A 13507-nucleotide genomic window follows, 5' to 3' on the forward strand; every position below is an offset into this window, starting at 1 on the left:
GTAAATGACGGCAAACATACCATATTCCTTCTTTACCACTCTATTTTGCCAGTTTTCCCATTTTCAGGGAGCTATGGACCTGGACATATTGGAACACCTTAAATTTTGAGTGAGTGCACTTCACTGATGTTCCTTGGATGGAAGGAATTCACGTGAATACAGCTACAACTTGCCGTCTCAATTCTGATACTGGTACATATTTGAGCCCAATATATCCTGACCCAAAACATACATAGATGTACCACCACAGTATTGGATCAAATGTAATGAAAGATCACTTCCTTTACATAATGGGGAGCCAAGGGTAGCTCTCAGCATTGCTAAGAGCTGTCCATAGCTCCCCATTGGCCTTCATAGTCAGGGCCTTAACTATGAGAGCCAGGAAGTCATGATGCAACGGTGTAGGTCTTTGGTTAGGCTGCATTTGGAGTACTGCGTGCAGTTCTGGTCTCACGGTACCTCGGTACTTGTGACAAACTAAACTCAAACTCAAACCTTTACTGGAAGGATGTGAGGCTTTGGAGAGGGTGCAGAGGAGGTTTACCCGAATGCTGTATGGATTTGAGGATAAAAGCTACAAGGAGAGGTTGGACAGACTTCGATTGTTTTCTCTGGTAGAATTATGTTTGATGTTTTCTTGGTAGAAGCGTATTAAATTATGAGAGGCAGAGATAGGGTAGACAGTCTGAACCTTAATCCTAGGGTGGAAATGTCAAATACTAGAGGGCATAGCATTAAGGCGAGAGGGGCAAAGTTCAAAAAAGATGTACGGGGCAAGTTTTTTCTGTACTATGCTTAGTCTGTAGCTCGAGGAGAGGAGAAAACAACAAACATAATTCAAGCCACCATATTACTATTAAAACAAGTACCAGGACACTTGTCTGGTTTCTAAATACAAGATTCCCAAAAGTAGATGATTTTGCACTGTTAATACTGAATGGGGAAACAAGTTGTGGGTTATTCCAACATTACCAAATTGTGTGTTCTTTATTTACACCAAATAAAAAGGAGGATGCAAGGAACTGCAGACGTTGGTTTACAAAAAAAATACACAATGTGTCGGCACTTTGTGTCCTTTATTTCCCCCAAAGTAAAAGGAGTTTTGATATGATGGGAAGGATGATGGAACTAGGCTGGAGATAAAATGTTTCAGCTGGATCTAGCCATGTTACATGAAGATGAACAGCGGGCGTATTTGCCATTACTTTGCAGAGAGGTGGTAATGGGAAATGCCTTACTCTCACCACCCCTATCATGTAAATCTTCCAGCCACCTCCTGAAGAGCTTAAAGGCTCCTGTATACTCCTCTGCGTCACTCGAGCTCTCGTGGTCCTTGCTGTCATTACCTAGGGCAGAGTTCCTGGTATAACTGCTGTTGGGAGGCAACCGGGGAGGTGGGGGCCGCGGTGGTACTTGTCCACTCGGCCGTGCGGGGCTGTCGTGCGGACACCTCTTGATGGTCCCTTGGTTCTCCTCTTCGGTATATCTGCTCTCCTGTGGTATGTAGATAGACTTTGGCTGAATAGATGGAAAGGAAAACATTTGTTTCAGTTTAAATCCTTTATGGTGCTGCCAGCTAGTTGAGTTTTGTTGCAATTATAACAATCCAGACATTACCTGGCTGATGTGTTTGGACGGTAGACACCCGAAACATTCCTTCTCTCAGAGATGCTGCCTGTCCCACTGAGTTACTCCAGCATTTTGTGTCTACATTCGATTTAAACCAGCACCTGCAGGTCTTTCCTACACATGATGTGTTTGGACTCTCCCTTAAGACTATAGTAATCGATATGGCCAGTAGGGGCTGAGCCACTATAATTAACTATGTGTGGGAAGGAACTGCAGATGCTGGTTTACACCGAAGGTAGACACAAAATACTGGAGTAACTCAGCAGGTCAGGCATCATCTCTGGAGAAAACGAATAGGTGACATATCGGGTCGAGACCCTTCTTAAGACTGATAGTCAGGGGAAAGGGAAACTAGAGGTATGAAAAGGTACATCCCTCCCCCACCCTAGTCATCTTGCTAATTTCACTGTTCATATCCCTTCGTTATCACCTCCCCCACATTCAACAATAGACCACTGTGGGCTCCTTAGCCGTCCGTGCTGGCTGTGATTTGTTCGGTACCTTTTCATGCCTCTAGTTACCATCTCCCGACTCTCAGTCTGAAGAAGGGTCTAGACCCAAAACGTCACCTTTTCTCCAGAGATGCTGCCTGACCCGCTGAGTTATTCCAGCATTTTATGTACAATTAATTTGTTTCTTGCATCCAAAGATGTTTGTAACAAGCAATATATCTTTCAGTAATGGACCTCTGAAATTACAACTAAACTGCAACTAAACCAGCATTAACATTGCACACAGCAAAACAGTCCTTCACAGTTGAAACTGTGGTCAGTGGTTCTTTATTGTCCCATGTACATAGAAACATAGAAAATAGGTGCAGGAGTAGGCCATTCGGCCCTTCGAGCCTGCACCGCCATTCAATATGATCATGGCTGATCATTCAACTCAGTATCCTGTACCTGCCTTCTCTCCATACCCCCTGATCCCTTTAGCCACAAGGGCCACATCTAACTCCCTCTTAAATATAGCCAATGAACTGGCCTCAACTACCTTCTGTGGCAGAGAATTCCAGAGATTCACCACTCTCTGTGTGAAAATATAGGTGCAGTGAAATTCCTTTCTTGCTTACAGTTCAGTGAAGTATTGCCATACCGAAGCACAATCTCCGATCAGCACAAAGCGTATAGAAATAGCCAACTGTGACCACATGCATGAGTGGCCAGGCTTTGGTGGATTTGCTGGATTAATGTTCGCCAGAGATGTTGCCTGACTCACTGTGTTACTCCAGCACTTTGTGCCCATCACTGTTTCTTGTTTCACCTAGAATGCAATATTGTCACATAGAGTGACAATAAAAGTGACAACTTGAACCTATTATATTTGACATTGATAATCTCGGCCTTATTGTAAAGGCGAGTTCTAGGGTGAGGATGGATAGTCAACTATTTCCTCTAGCAGCTTGTTCCACACACTCACAACCCTGTATGTATAAAGGTTGCCACTCGGGTTCCTATTAAATGTTTTCCCCCTTTACCTTAAACCTATGTCCTCTGAGTAAAAGACTGTACCTTCACCCTATCTATCCTTCACATGATACAATACACCTCTGTAAGATCATGCCTCATCCTTCTGCGCACCAAGGTATAAAGCCCTAGCCTGCCCAGTCTCTCCCTATAGCTCAGGCCCTCGAGTTCTGGCAACATTTTCATAAATCGGTAGAAACTGCAGAAATCTGTAGATGCTGATTAATACACAAAGGGATACACAGAGTGCTAGAGTAACTAAGAAGGTCAGGCAGCTTCTCTGATGAACATGGAGAGGAGACATTAGAAACGTCACCTATCCATGTTCTCCAGAGATGCTGCCTGACGTGTTGAGTTACTCCACCACTTTACGTCTCCTCGTAAATCTTCTATGTAAGTGTCTTACAAAGGTCAAGGCTGTTACTGATATACCACTAGGGGTCAGCATTGTCCATTTAACAATTTACATTTAAATTTCCATTAAATTACATAACTATCAGAAATCCACCTTTTCCTTGTGTTACCTTTATAGTACTTTTATGTTCTACACATGCTGCACTGCGCATGCATTTATAATGAGCTCTGCAGAATAAGTGACAACATTCAAATGCATCATTGGACATTAATCAGTGAGTTAATCAAATATTTTGTTTTTAAAGAGCCCCCTTTCACCCACCTCCCAGTCAACTTTTGCAAACCATCCCTGCTTCCAATAGTTTGAATTTTTTTTATTAATCAAAATAAACTTTATTCAGGATAATAAATATACATAAACAAGAAATGTGTGAAATTCCTCCGACCTTCTTGTGTTAGCGTTATATTTGCTAGTGTTCCCAAAAACCATAATTATATTCGGCACCCTTGCCACTCATGTGGCTCCTGGGGTGATCTACCTTGCCTTGTTTGAGGGGCATCTCCACCACACACACCCTGCCCCGCAATGTCCAGCAACAAAAGGAGCCTAGATTGTGGTCCTTTCCCACAGAGCCTTGGCGATAGCTGCATCGAGCTTCAGTGCGTCCTCAGCACGTACTCCTATAGTCCAGTGCGGGGCAGTCGGCAACATTCCCTGACAGAATTTTGCAACAATAACTTCCTTTGCAACTTGGGTTAATAAATCTTCATGTACAACGCTGATAGACAATATCTCTCAACCATCACTCATGGGTCAGGCTCCCTATTGCTCACTCACGCCACACGTGATCCCAGCATTCCCCTTCACTCAGCACATGTGATCTCAGCATTCCCCTTCATTCCACTGAGCGTTGGTTCAAAATCCACTGCCAACAAATACAATTTTAGTTGCTTTTGAAAGAACGCCAGTGCCTGCCCTCCACTTCCACCCCACTGCATGGAAAACCGTTTTAGATTCCTCTCCTCACCAGCACCTACTGTACAAAATCACCGTGAGCATTGCTGCTTTCAATTACTCCACACACTCAAGCAATCGGAAAATGTGTACAACACCAATTATAATTCTTTATGAAAATTAAATTAAATGTATCTACCAGATCTAATCAACTATAGCAGCCGTGTTATTTAATAGAGAGCTCTGCTTGTTGCAAGTGCAGCTTTCTACCAAGTGTGGTCTAATTTCATTCCTCCCCCATCCCTTCTCTCTTTCCTTTATCCCCTCCCTCCCTCTTTGTCCATTGCCCACCCATTTCTCCCACGATCCCAACCTTCTACCCTTTTCCACCCATATCCTTTCTCCTGGCTTTTGTATTTCACTCCTCCTCTCCTTATCAGACAATCTTTTAAGCCCTGTCCATGGTACGAGTTCATTCCAAGAGCTCTCCCGAGTTTAAAAAAAAATCAAACTCGTGGTAAGCACGGAGAATGAACGTAGCGGGTTCGTCGGAGCTCGGGGACATCTCTTAGCGGCTCGTAACGCTAATGGCAGGCACTCGGCAAGACACGCTAATGGCAGGTAAGCACGGGAAGACTCCTGAAGATTTTTCAACATGTTGAAAAATATCCATGAGAGCCCCGAGTACCGGCGAGTGGCCATTACCGTAAATCTCCGAGTTCGAATCAGGGCAAACTTGGGAGAACTCTTGGAATGAACACGTACCGTGAGACAGAGCCCTCACCTGTATCCACCTATCACTTGCCAATGCTTTGTCCCGACCACACCTCTCTTTTCCAGCTTTCTCCCCCCTACTCCTTCAGTCTGAAGAAGGGTCGCAACCCGAAAGGTCGCCTGTCCATTCCCTCCACAGATGCTGCCTGACCTGCTGAATTCCTCCAGCACTTACTGTTCTAAAGATAGGTTGTGATGGGTGACACACCATATTTGTACTTCACCAGCTTACCTTGGGAGGAAGAGGTGGTGGTACTCTGGGTTTCAATGTTGAACTAGAAATTCAAAAAATAAAACAAGTATTTATGCAAATGTTATGCAGCATTGTATTCAACATTCATAGATTTTCCATGTCAAGTAGCTAAGGTGAAAATGAGCATTCACATTTGGATTAATCTCAATCTGGTTCCACCTGATAATGAAATCCACATTACAATGGACAAGTGACAAACTATTGTTGCAGCACAAAAATGCTCACGTTCATGCGAAATTTTAGCCTGTACTTGCTTATCTCAAATGAAACACCAGACCCTCAACCACCTATGCTGAATCTACAAAAAATGTGAATCTTTGTTCAGGTGCATTTTCCTTTTTCTTCCCTATAAAATGACCAAATAGCTAGTTTTTTTTCTCTCTCTCTCATAAGCAGAAGCCTAAAAATTATTTTGTCAGTTTTACCAAATCTCCCCATCCCACTTCCTCCACCTTTGCAATAACAAAATGCATTTTGTCAAGAATCAGTTTTGGAAAAGTGCTTTCATCTTCCTTACAAAAAAGACACAAAATGCTTGTTTAGCTCATCGGGTTATCGGGTCTGTGGAGAACACGGATAGGTGATGTATCGGGTTGGGACCCTTCTTCAGTTACTCCAGCACCGTATCTTTTTTTAAATTAAATTTGTTCTTGGGTGTCGCTGAGTTCCTGTGGTATGTATCGACAGGTTTCTTTAGTCAAATAATGACTCTTGTATTTATGATTGGTGAATTAGGCATTGCTTTTTCTACTATTCACATGTCCCAAATCCTCTAGCGCATACCATGAAGCCTAGCTGCACTGGTATAAAGAAACACATTTGTTTCTCGGTTACAACCAAGAGAAGACTGTCAAATTTGGAGAGAAAAAAAAGAATAGGACAACCGAGATCCAGATTTAAATTGTAATGAATGATCTGGACAGATATATGGATTTGAAGGGTTTAGAAGGACATGGGCCAAATACAGGCAATGGGACTAGCACAGTATGGCAACTTGGTAGGCATGGACATGGGGGTGAAGGGCTTGTTCTCCTTGCTGTTCCATGTAAAGTGATGCCTTCAAATCTGAGTTACATCTCTATCAAGCCATTAATTACAACCCAACAGTATGAACACCAAATTCTCCAATTTTAGGTAACACCCCTGCCCCACCTTTCCTGTGCCCCACGCATTATACCGACTATCCCGCCCCACCTTTTACCATTCCTCTTGCCCCTTTCCACCTACATCCCTTACAATAGAGTTCAAGTTTCACTCCTCTTCTCTCCATCTGACACCCTTTTGTCTCATTTTTACCTCCAGCCTTTGACCACCCATCTACCAATTAAAAACCTCCCCCCCCCCCCCCCCACCTGAATCCACCTATCACTTGTCAGGCTTTGCCTAGCTCCCACCTCTTTTTCAGCTCCCCTACCCTGCCCCCCTAACCTCCACTCCAATAATTCTGAAGAAGGATCCAGGCCAGAAATGTCACCTGCCCATGTTCTCCAGAGATATTACCTGACCTACTGAGTAACTCCAACACTTTGTACTTTGTTTTATAAACCAGCATCTGCAGTTCCTGTGTCTAGTTAATGTTGTGTCTAATTCCTATGTCTAGTCACCCCTAGTTGTTCGCATAATTGTCACCAGAATGGCCTACCTAACAATAAATCATTTATGATCCAAGATAATTTTTAATCAGTGAACAATATTACTTTATTTTCATCAATATCAAAATACTTTGTCAGCTTATTCCTAGATGTTGATTTAAGTGCCTGTCCCACTGTACGAAGTCATTCAAGAGCTCTCCCTAGTTTAAAAAAAAATCAAGCTCGTGGTAAGCACGTACAATGTACGTAGCGGGTACGTCGGAGCTCGGGACGTCTCTTAGCGGCTCGTAACTCTAACGGCAGGTACTCGGGAAACGCAGTAAGCTCGAGAAGACTCAAGAAGATATTTCAACATGTCCACGAGAGCCCCGAGTACCTACGAGCGGCTATTACCGTAATTTTCCGAGTTCGAATCAGAGGAAGCTCGGGAGAACTCTTGAATTAGCTCGTACAGTGGGACAGGCCCTTTTGTGGGCATTTCCCATCCTACTGTCCCATTGCCTGTATTTGGCCCATGTCCCTCTAAAGCCTTCAAATCCATATATCTGTCCAGATAATTAATTACAATTTAAATCCCTGTCAATATAATTGTGATACTGGCATGCTTTAACATGTTATTCTTGTCACATTTACTTTTCTACACACAGCACAAGCATTCTGGAAGTTTTGAAAACTGAATTGACATTGCATATTATGGAGGAAGATACTAACTTGTCTGACGAATCTGCTGGAATACTTTGAAGAAGTAAATAGCAGGACAGACAAAGGAGAGTCAGTGGATGTTGTTTACCTAAATTTTCAGAAAGTCTTTGATAAGGTGCCACACCTGAGGCTGCTAAGAAAGATGAGTGCCCATGGTATCAAGGGGTAGAAACCAGCATGGATAGCAGGTTGGCTGGATAGCAGAAGGCAAAGAGGGTCAATAAATGGTGCTGTTTCTGGTTGGCTGCCAGTGACTAGCGGAGTTCTGTAGGGGTAGGTGCTGGGGCCGCTACTATTCATGTTGTATATTAATGATTAGGATTAGGGGATTGAAGGCTGTGTGGCCAGGTTTGCAGATAATACGAAAATAGGTGGAGGGGCAAGTAGTGTACAGAAAGCAGGGACTCTGCAGAAGGACTTGGACAAGTTGGGAAAGTTGGCAGAGAAGTGGCAGATGGAATATAGCGTAGCTAAGAGTGGAGTCATGCATTTTGGTAGTAGGAATAAAGGCGTAGAGTATTTTCCAAATGGGGAGAGAATCACAAAATCAGATATGCAAAGCAACTTGGGAGTGCTGGTGCAGGGTTCCCAAAAAGTTAATTTGCAAGTTGAATTGGCAGTAAAGAAGGCACGGGCAATGCTAGCATCTATTTCACGAGAGATAGAATACACAAACAGGGATATAATGCTGAGGCTCTATCAGGCGCAGGTCAGGCCGCATTTCGATTATTGTCAGTAATTTGGGGAACCATACCCGAGGAAGGATGTGCTGGCTCTGGAGAGGGTCCAGGGAAGGTTTACAAGAATGATCCCAGGAATGAGTGGGTTAGCATATGATGAGCTTTTGACAGCACTGGGCCAGTACTCGCTGGAGTTTAGAAGAATGAGGGGGGAGCTCATTGAAACTTAACGGATAGTGAAAGGCTTGGATAGAGTGTGGAGAGGATGTTTTCACTAGGACTAGAGGTCATAGCCTCAGAATTAAAGGACGTTCTTTTAGGAAGGAGACGAGGAGGAATTTCTTTAGTCAGAGGATGGCGAATCTGTGGAATTCTTTGCCACAGAAAGCTGTGGAGGCCAAGTCAATTGATATTTTTAAGGTAGAGACAGATAGGTTCTTGATTAGTACAGGTGTCAGCAGTTATGATGGGAAGGCATGAGAATAGGGTTAGGAGGGAGAGAAAGATCAGCCATGTTTGAATGGCGGAGCAGACTTGATGGGCCGAATGGCCTAATTCTGCTCCTATCACTTATGACCTTGTCAACTATTAATTCAGTTTTCAAGAGGCTGTTACAGAAACAATGTAAAGCAAACAGCAAAGTACATAAGGCCACCACACCATCAAAATGAAAAAAAAACACAGCCAAGCAAGGTGGTAATGAACCATTAATCTAACCAGACCATAGGTTTAGCTAGTTTGAATGTTCATTTTCAAATGCCACACAGAACTCAAAAGGGATCACTTCAAATTAGCCTCATACTTCCATTCGAAGCAAAACCCAAGTCATCTAAACTAGAACAAGAAATGACTTACTGTTCAGATTCATCATCACCACCTTCATCATCTAAATGTGCCACGTGGCCCCTAAGGAGATGAACAAGGTACTTATGGCTCAGTGGATTTCAGTGGAAGCTCTTCAGCTAAAGTAGCAGAATTCTGGCATGCACTTGCTTTAGGGCTTGCTCTATATGCAGTCATCATTGTATTTTATGTTTTTATTCATCTGACGGTCCTAGATAGTTAAGACTTTCTACAAAATCATTTTGACAAGCTCTCAAGCAAACAGTTACCTTTTGGTCACAAGATGACATTTTTTTAACAAGTGGTGAAGAGGAATTTTCTATTTTTAAAAATGCAATAGAAGAAAAATTACCGCTGATGCAGCTCCTCCTCCACTGACTTGAGAAGACTCCTTTAAATTTTGGAAAAAAGGGTTTATTTTAAACATGACAGAACAAACAGAATAAAAATATGCAGTTTTAAGATAAATATGAAGGAAACAATAATCACAGAAATCCACATGCTAAAATTGAATACAGAATATGATAATACAGAATATGATAATGTAAATATATTTTGGAAACAAATTATGTTCAAGTTGCTGCTATATTGTGTACAGCCCTGTCCAGCAAAGATCTTGGGTTTAGGTTTATTATTATTAACACATATACCGAGGTACAGTGAAAAGCTTTGCTTTGCATGCTATCCAAATGGATCAGATATACCACACATAAATACATCAAGTCAAACTCAAACACAATAAGTAGAGCAAAAGGGAAGATATCGGGTGCAGAACATAGTTCTCACCTTTGTAGCACATCAGTCATAGAGTCATACATCACGGAAACAGGTCCTTAGGCCCAACTTGCCCATACCGACCAAGATGCCCCATCTACATTAGTGCCACATGCATGTGTTTGGCCCATGTCCTTTAAATCTTTAAACATTTCCTATCCATAAACAAAAGCCAATGTGGTAGAGGGAAATCAAACAGGACCCTTTATGGTTCACCTTTACCCCATTGAGGACATTGGACTTTGTCTATGGAGCTGATTTGATGTGCTATTACGCCGAGAACTATATATTGCAGTCTGTAGCTTCCCCTCTGCTCTACCAATTGACTTTGAGTTTGACCTAGACAAAGAACAGATCTTAAACAGTGCGAACAACAACTATTTTACCGAGCCAATCAAATAAATACAATTTGTCAGTGCAGTCTAGGTTTGAATATTCAATAAATTAGCTGAATTTGATCAGAATGGTTCCTGGATTAGAGAGTATTAGCTATAAGGAGAGGATTGTTTTATCTGGAGTGTTGGGAGACGAAGAAGAGACCTGATAGAAGTATATAAAATAATGAGAGCCATAGATAGTCAAAATCTTTTTCACTGGGTGGAAAGCATCATAATTGCCTCCATCACCATGCCTGGCAGCACGTTCCAGGCACACACCACCCTCTGTGTAAAAAATCTTGCCCCACATATATGCCCTCTAGCCTTTTCCAACCCTGGGAAAACAGTTCTGACTGATTACCCATCCATGCTTCTTATAATTTTATACACTTCCATGGACATGGATAATCCCATGGCAACATTTCACAAGCTGAATTTTATTTTTAGAGATTTAAAAAAAAGTCATAGTCATACAGCATGGAAACAGGTCCATCGGCCCAACTTGCCCACACCAACCAAGATCCCCCATCCACAAGTCCTACCTTTCCTCATTCCCCCCATATCCTTCTAAACCTTTCCTATCTATGTGCCTGTCCAAATTGCTTTGAAATGTTATTGGAGTACCTGGCTCAACTATCCCTGGCAGTTCATCCTATAAAACCACTACCCTCTGTATCAAAAAATTGGCCCTCACGTTCCTATTAAATCTTTCCCTCTCACTTTAAACCTATGCCCTCTGGTTCTTGATTCCCCCGCCCTGGGTAAAATAATCAATGCATTTACCCTATCTATTCCTCTGCTGATCTTACTACATCTCAATAAGATCACAAGTTTAGAGGTACAGCATGGAAACAGGCTCATCGTAGCCATGCCAACCATCGATCACCTATTCACACTTGCTCTATGTTATCCCACTTTCTCATCCACTCCCGAAAAACAAGGGGAATTATACAGAGGCCAATTAACCTACAAACCCACATGTCTTTGGGATGTGGGAAGAAACCAGAGGATCCGGAAGAAACCCATGCGGTCACAGGGAGAATGTGAAAATCCACACAGAGAGCAACCGAGGTTAGGATCGAACCTGGGTCTCTGGTGCTGTGAGGCAATGTCTGTGCCCGCTGCGCAATGGCGTAGTATAATGAAAGAATTTCAGTTCGCGGGAACTGCTCTGAGCGTGCGGGCCGACCGGACTTTGGAAATGGCGCCAAAACATGGCGACGCCTGCATGCGTAATATATACAAAACAAATTTCACTGTGCAGTTGCATATGTGACAAATAAAGCACCATTGAACCACTGTACAATATACATTTTTATAATTCATCTGGCATAACAATTCCAGTGCAAAAACTGAAAAGTAGAAGCAACTATATATTGCTTACTTATTTCCACTAAAGAAATAACTGCCTTGGGGTCCTTGGCCATATTCTAGTTGTAGATCCTGCAGTTAAAAGAAAACAGGTCAGGTAACTATGATTTACATCCATATTAATTACATAAACACAAAGTAGCCTTATACTGTTTTAACAAAGACAAAATTTTTTGGAGAAATGATTCTGTGCTAGACAAGAGAGAGTTGCGAAAAGATTGGCGAAGCAAAGAAACCAAATTACAAACTTTGAAGTTAGTGGAACAATTGATTGGCAAATATACTGCGATTGACTGGTTCGCTGCTCATGTACAATGGCTAAGATTAGACACATTAGTCCAGTGATTCACAAGTAAGAAATAATCAACCACACAATGGAAATTTAGCAATGATTAGGGCAACTGATTGAGTGGATGCACCATCCATTAACAAGATGCCTAATTCTCATCGATGAGAGCAACTTTTGCTATCAGCAAGACTCAAACCTTCACGAGCAGAACGATTTCCACTGCCTGCATTCTACAGTACATGGCTCACTTAATGATCAAAGAGGCTGCTTGCAGCATCTTGCTTTCTCCCCTCCATTAACAGGCTTCTGAACAGTCCTTCTATAAGCATGGGTGCTGTCCAATTCACCTCTGTCCATTGCGGACATTGAACTTTGTCAATAAAACCGATGCACTACAATGCAGAGAACTATATTCTGCACTCTATATCTTCCCCTTTGCTCTACCTATTATACTTAAGTTGGAACTGATTGTATCTGTTTATGGTATTATCTGGTCTGAATGGATATTAGCATGCAAAACAAAGCTATTCACTGTACCTCAGTACACGTGACAATAATAAACCTGAACTTTACAGTGGTGATAGATGCAAAAAGCTGAAGTAACACAGTGGGACAGGCAGCATCTCTGGAGAAAAGGAATGGGTGACATTATTTTGCTTTATACCATGCTAATTTAGTATTTAGGTAGCTAACAGGGAGGATTCAATGTTTAACTTTTCCTTTGAACTGCAATTGAATGATCATAAATTATCAATGCCCAGTCTATCACAGGTACTGACCTCCCCACCATCGAAGGGATCTATAGGAGGCACTGCCTCAAAAAGACAGCTAATAAAGACCCAGACCACCCTGACCATGCTCTCATCTCACTACTACCATCAGTAAGAAGGTACAGAAGCCTGAAAACTGTGACCTCCAGGTTCAAGAACAGCTTCTTCCCAGCAACCATTGCACTGCACAACACTGACCTCAAACATGAGCATTTTGATTACACTAGGGACATTGAGTTTTGCACTATTATTGGGGTTATTAATTTATTGAATGTTTATTTCATATTGCCTTTGTGTATTGTTTTTACAGGCCTGTTATGCTGCTGCAAGTATTTAATTGTTCCGCTGTCGGTACATATGACAATTAAACACTCTGGACCTTTTGGTCATTTTTTTCAATGTAGTTATATTGCTGAAGCTTCATCCAAATTATTTATTCATATATTAACAAGCCTCTGACTTCGGAGTCTGAAGGTCCTGACCCCTGTCCATTCCCTCCCGAGATGATGCCTGACCCACTGAGTTCCTCCACCACATTGTATTTTGATTTTATTCCTATTAACAAACCACCATCTTTGCAGGGGAAAACAACATTTTGTCTAAAGAATAGGTGTTTTAAGCAACCGAGAATGAATCTTTCATTAAAATATATGTTTTCTCAAGGAATACATAGGAGAGCTG

The 13507-nt window shown here is 42.1% G+C and overlaps 1 protein-coding gene across 5 annotated transcripts in view; it reads right to left on the reverse strand.

The window, feature by feature from the left end:
* Positions 1-13507, reverse strand: part of map4k3 (mitogen-activated protein kinase kinase kinase kinase 3) — a 149224-nt gene that overhangs the window by 36865 nt on the left and 98852 nt on the right. For 3 of the 5 annotated variants that reach the window (XM_033025764.1, XM_033025762.1, XM_033025761.1), the window contains 5 exons: positions 11781-11839; positions 9598-9636; positions 9258-9308; positions 5408-5450; positions 1347-1518 (listed from right to left, as the gene is read on the reverse strand). In XM_033025764.1, coding sequence (XP_032881655.1) covers positions 1347-1518; positions 5408-5450; positions 9258-9308; positions 9598-9636; positions 11781-11839 — 364 coding nt within the window. The remainder of the gene's footprint in view (positions 1-1346; positions 1519-5407; positions 5451-9257; positions 9309-9597; positions 9637-11780; positions 11840-13507) is intronic. The other 2 variants (XM_033025766.1, XM_033025763.1) reach the window with 1 other exon arrangement.

This window comes from Amblyraja radiata, chromosome 8 (assembly GCF_010909765.2).
Source record: "Amblyraja radiata isolate CabotCenter1 chromosome 8, sAmbRad1.1.pri, whole genome shotgun sequence".
NCBI lineage: Eukaryota > Metazoa > Chordata > Chondrichthyes > Rajiformes > Rajidae > Amblyraja > Amblyraja radiata.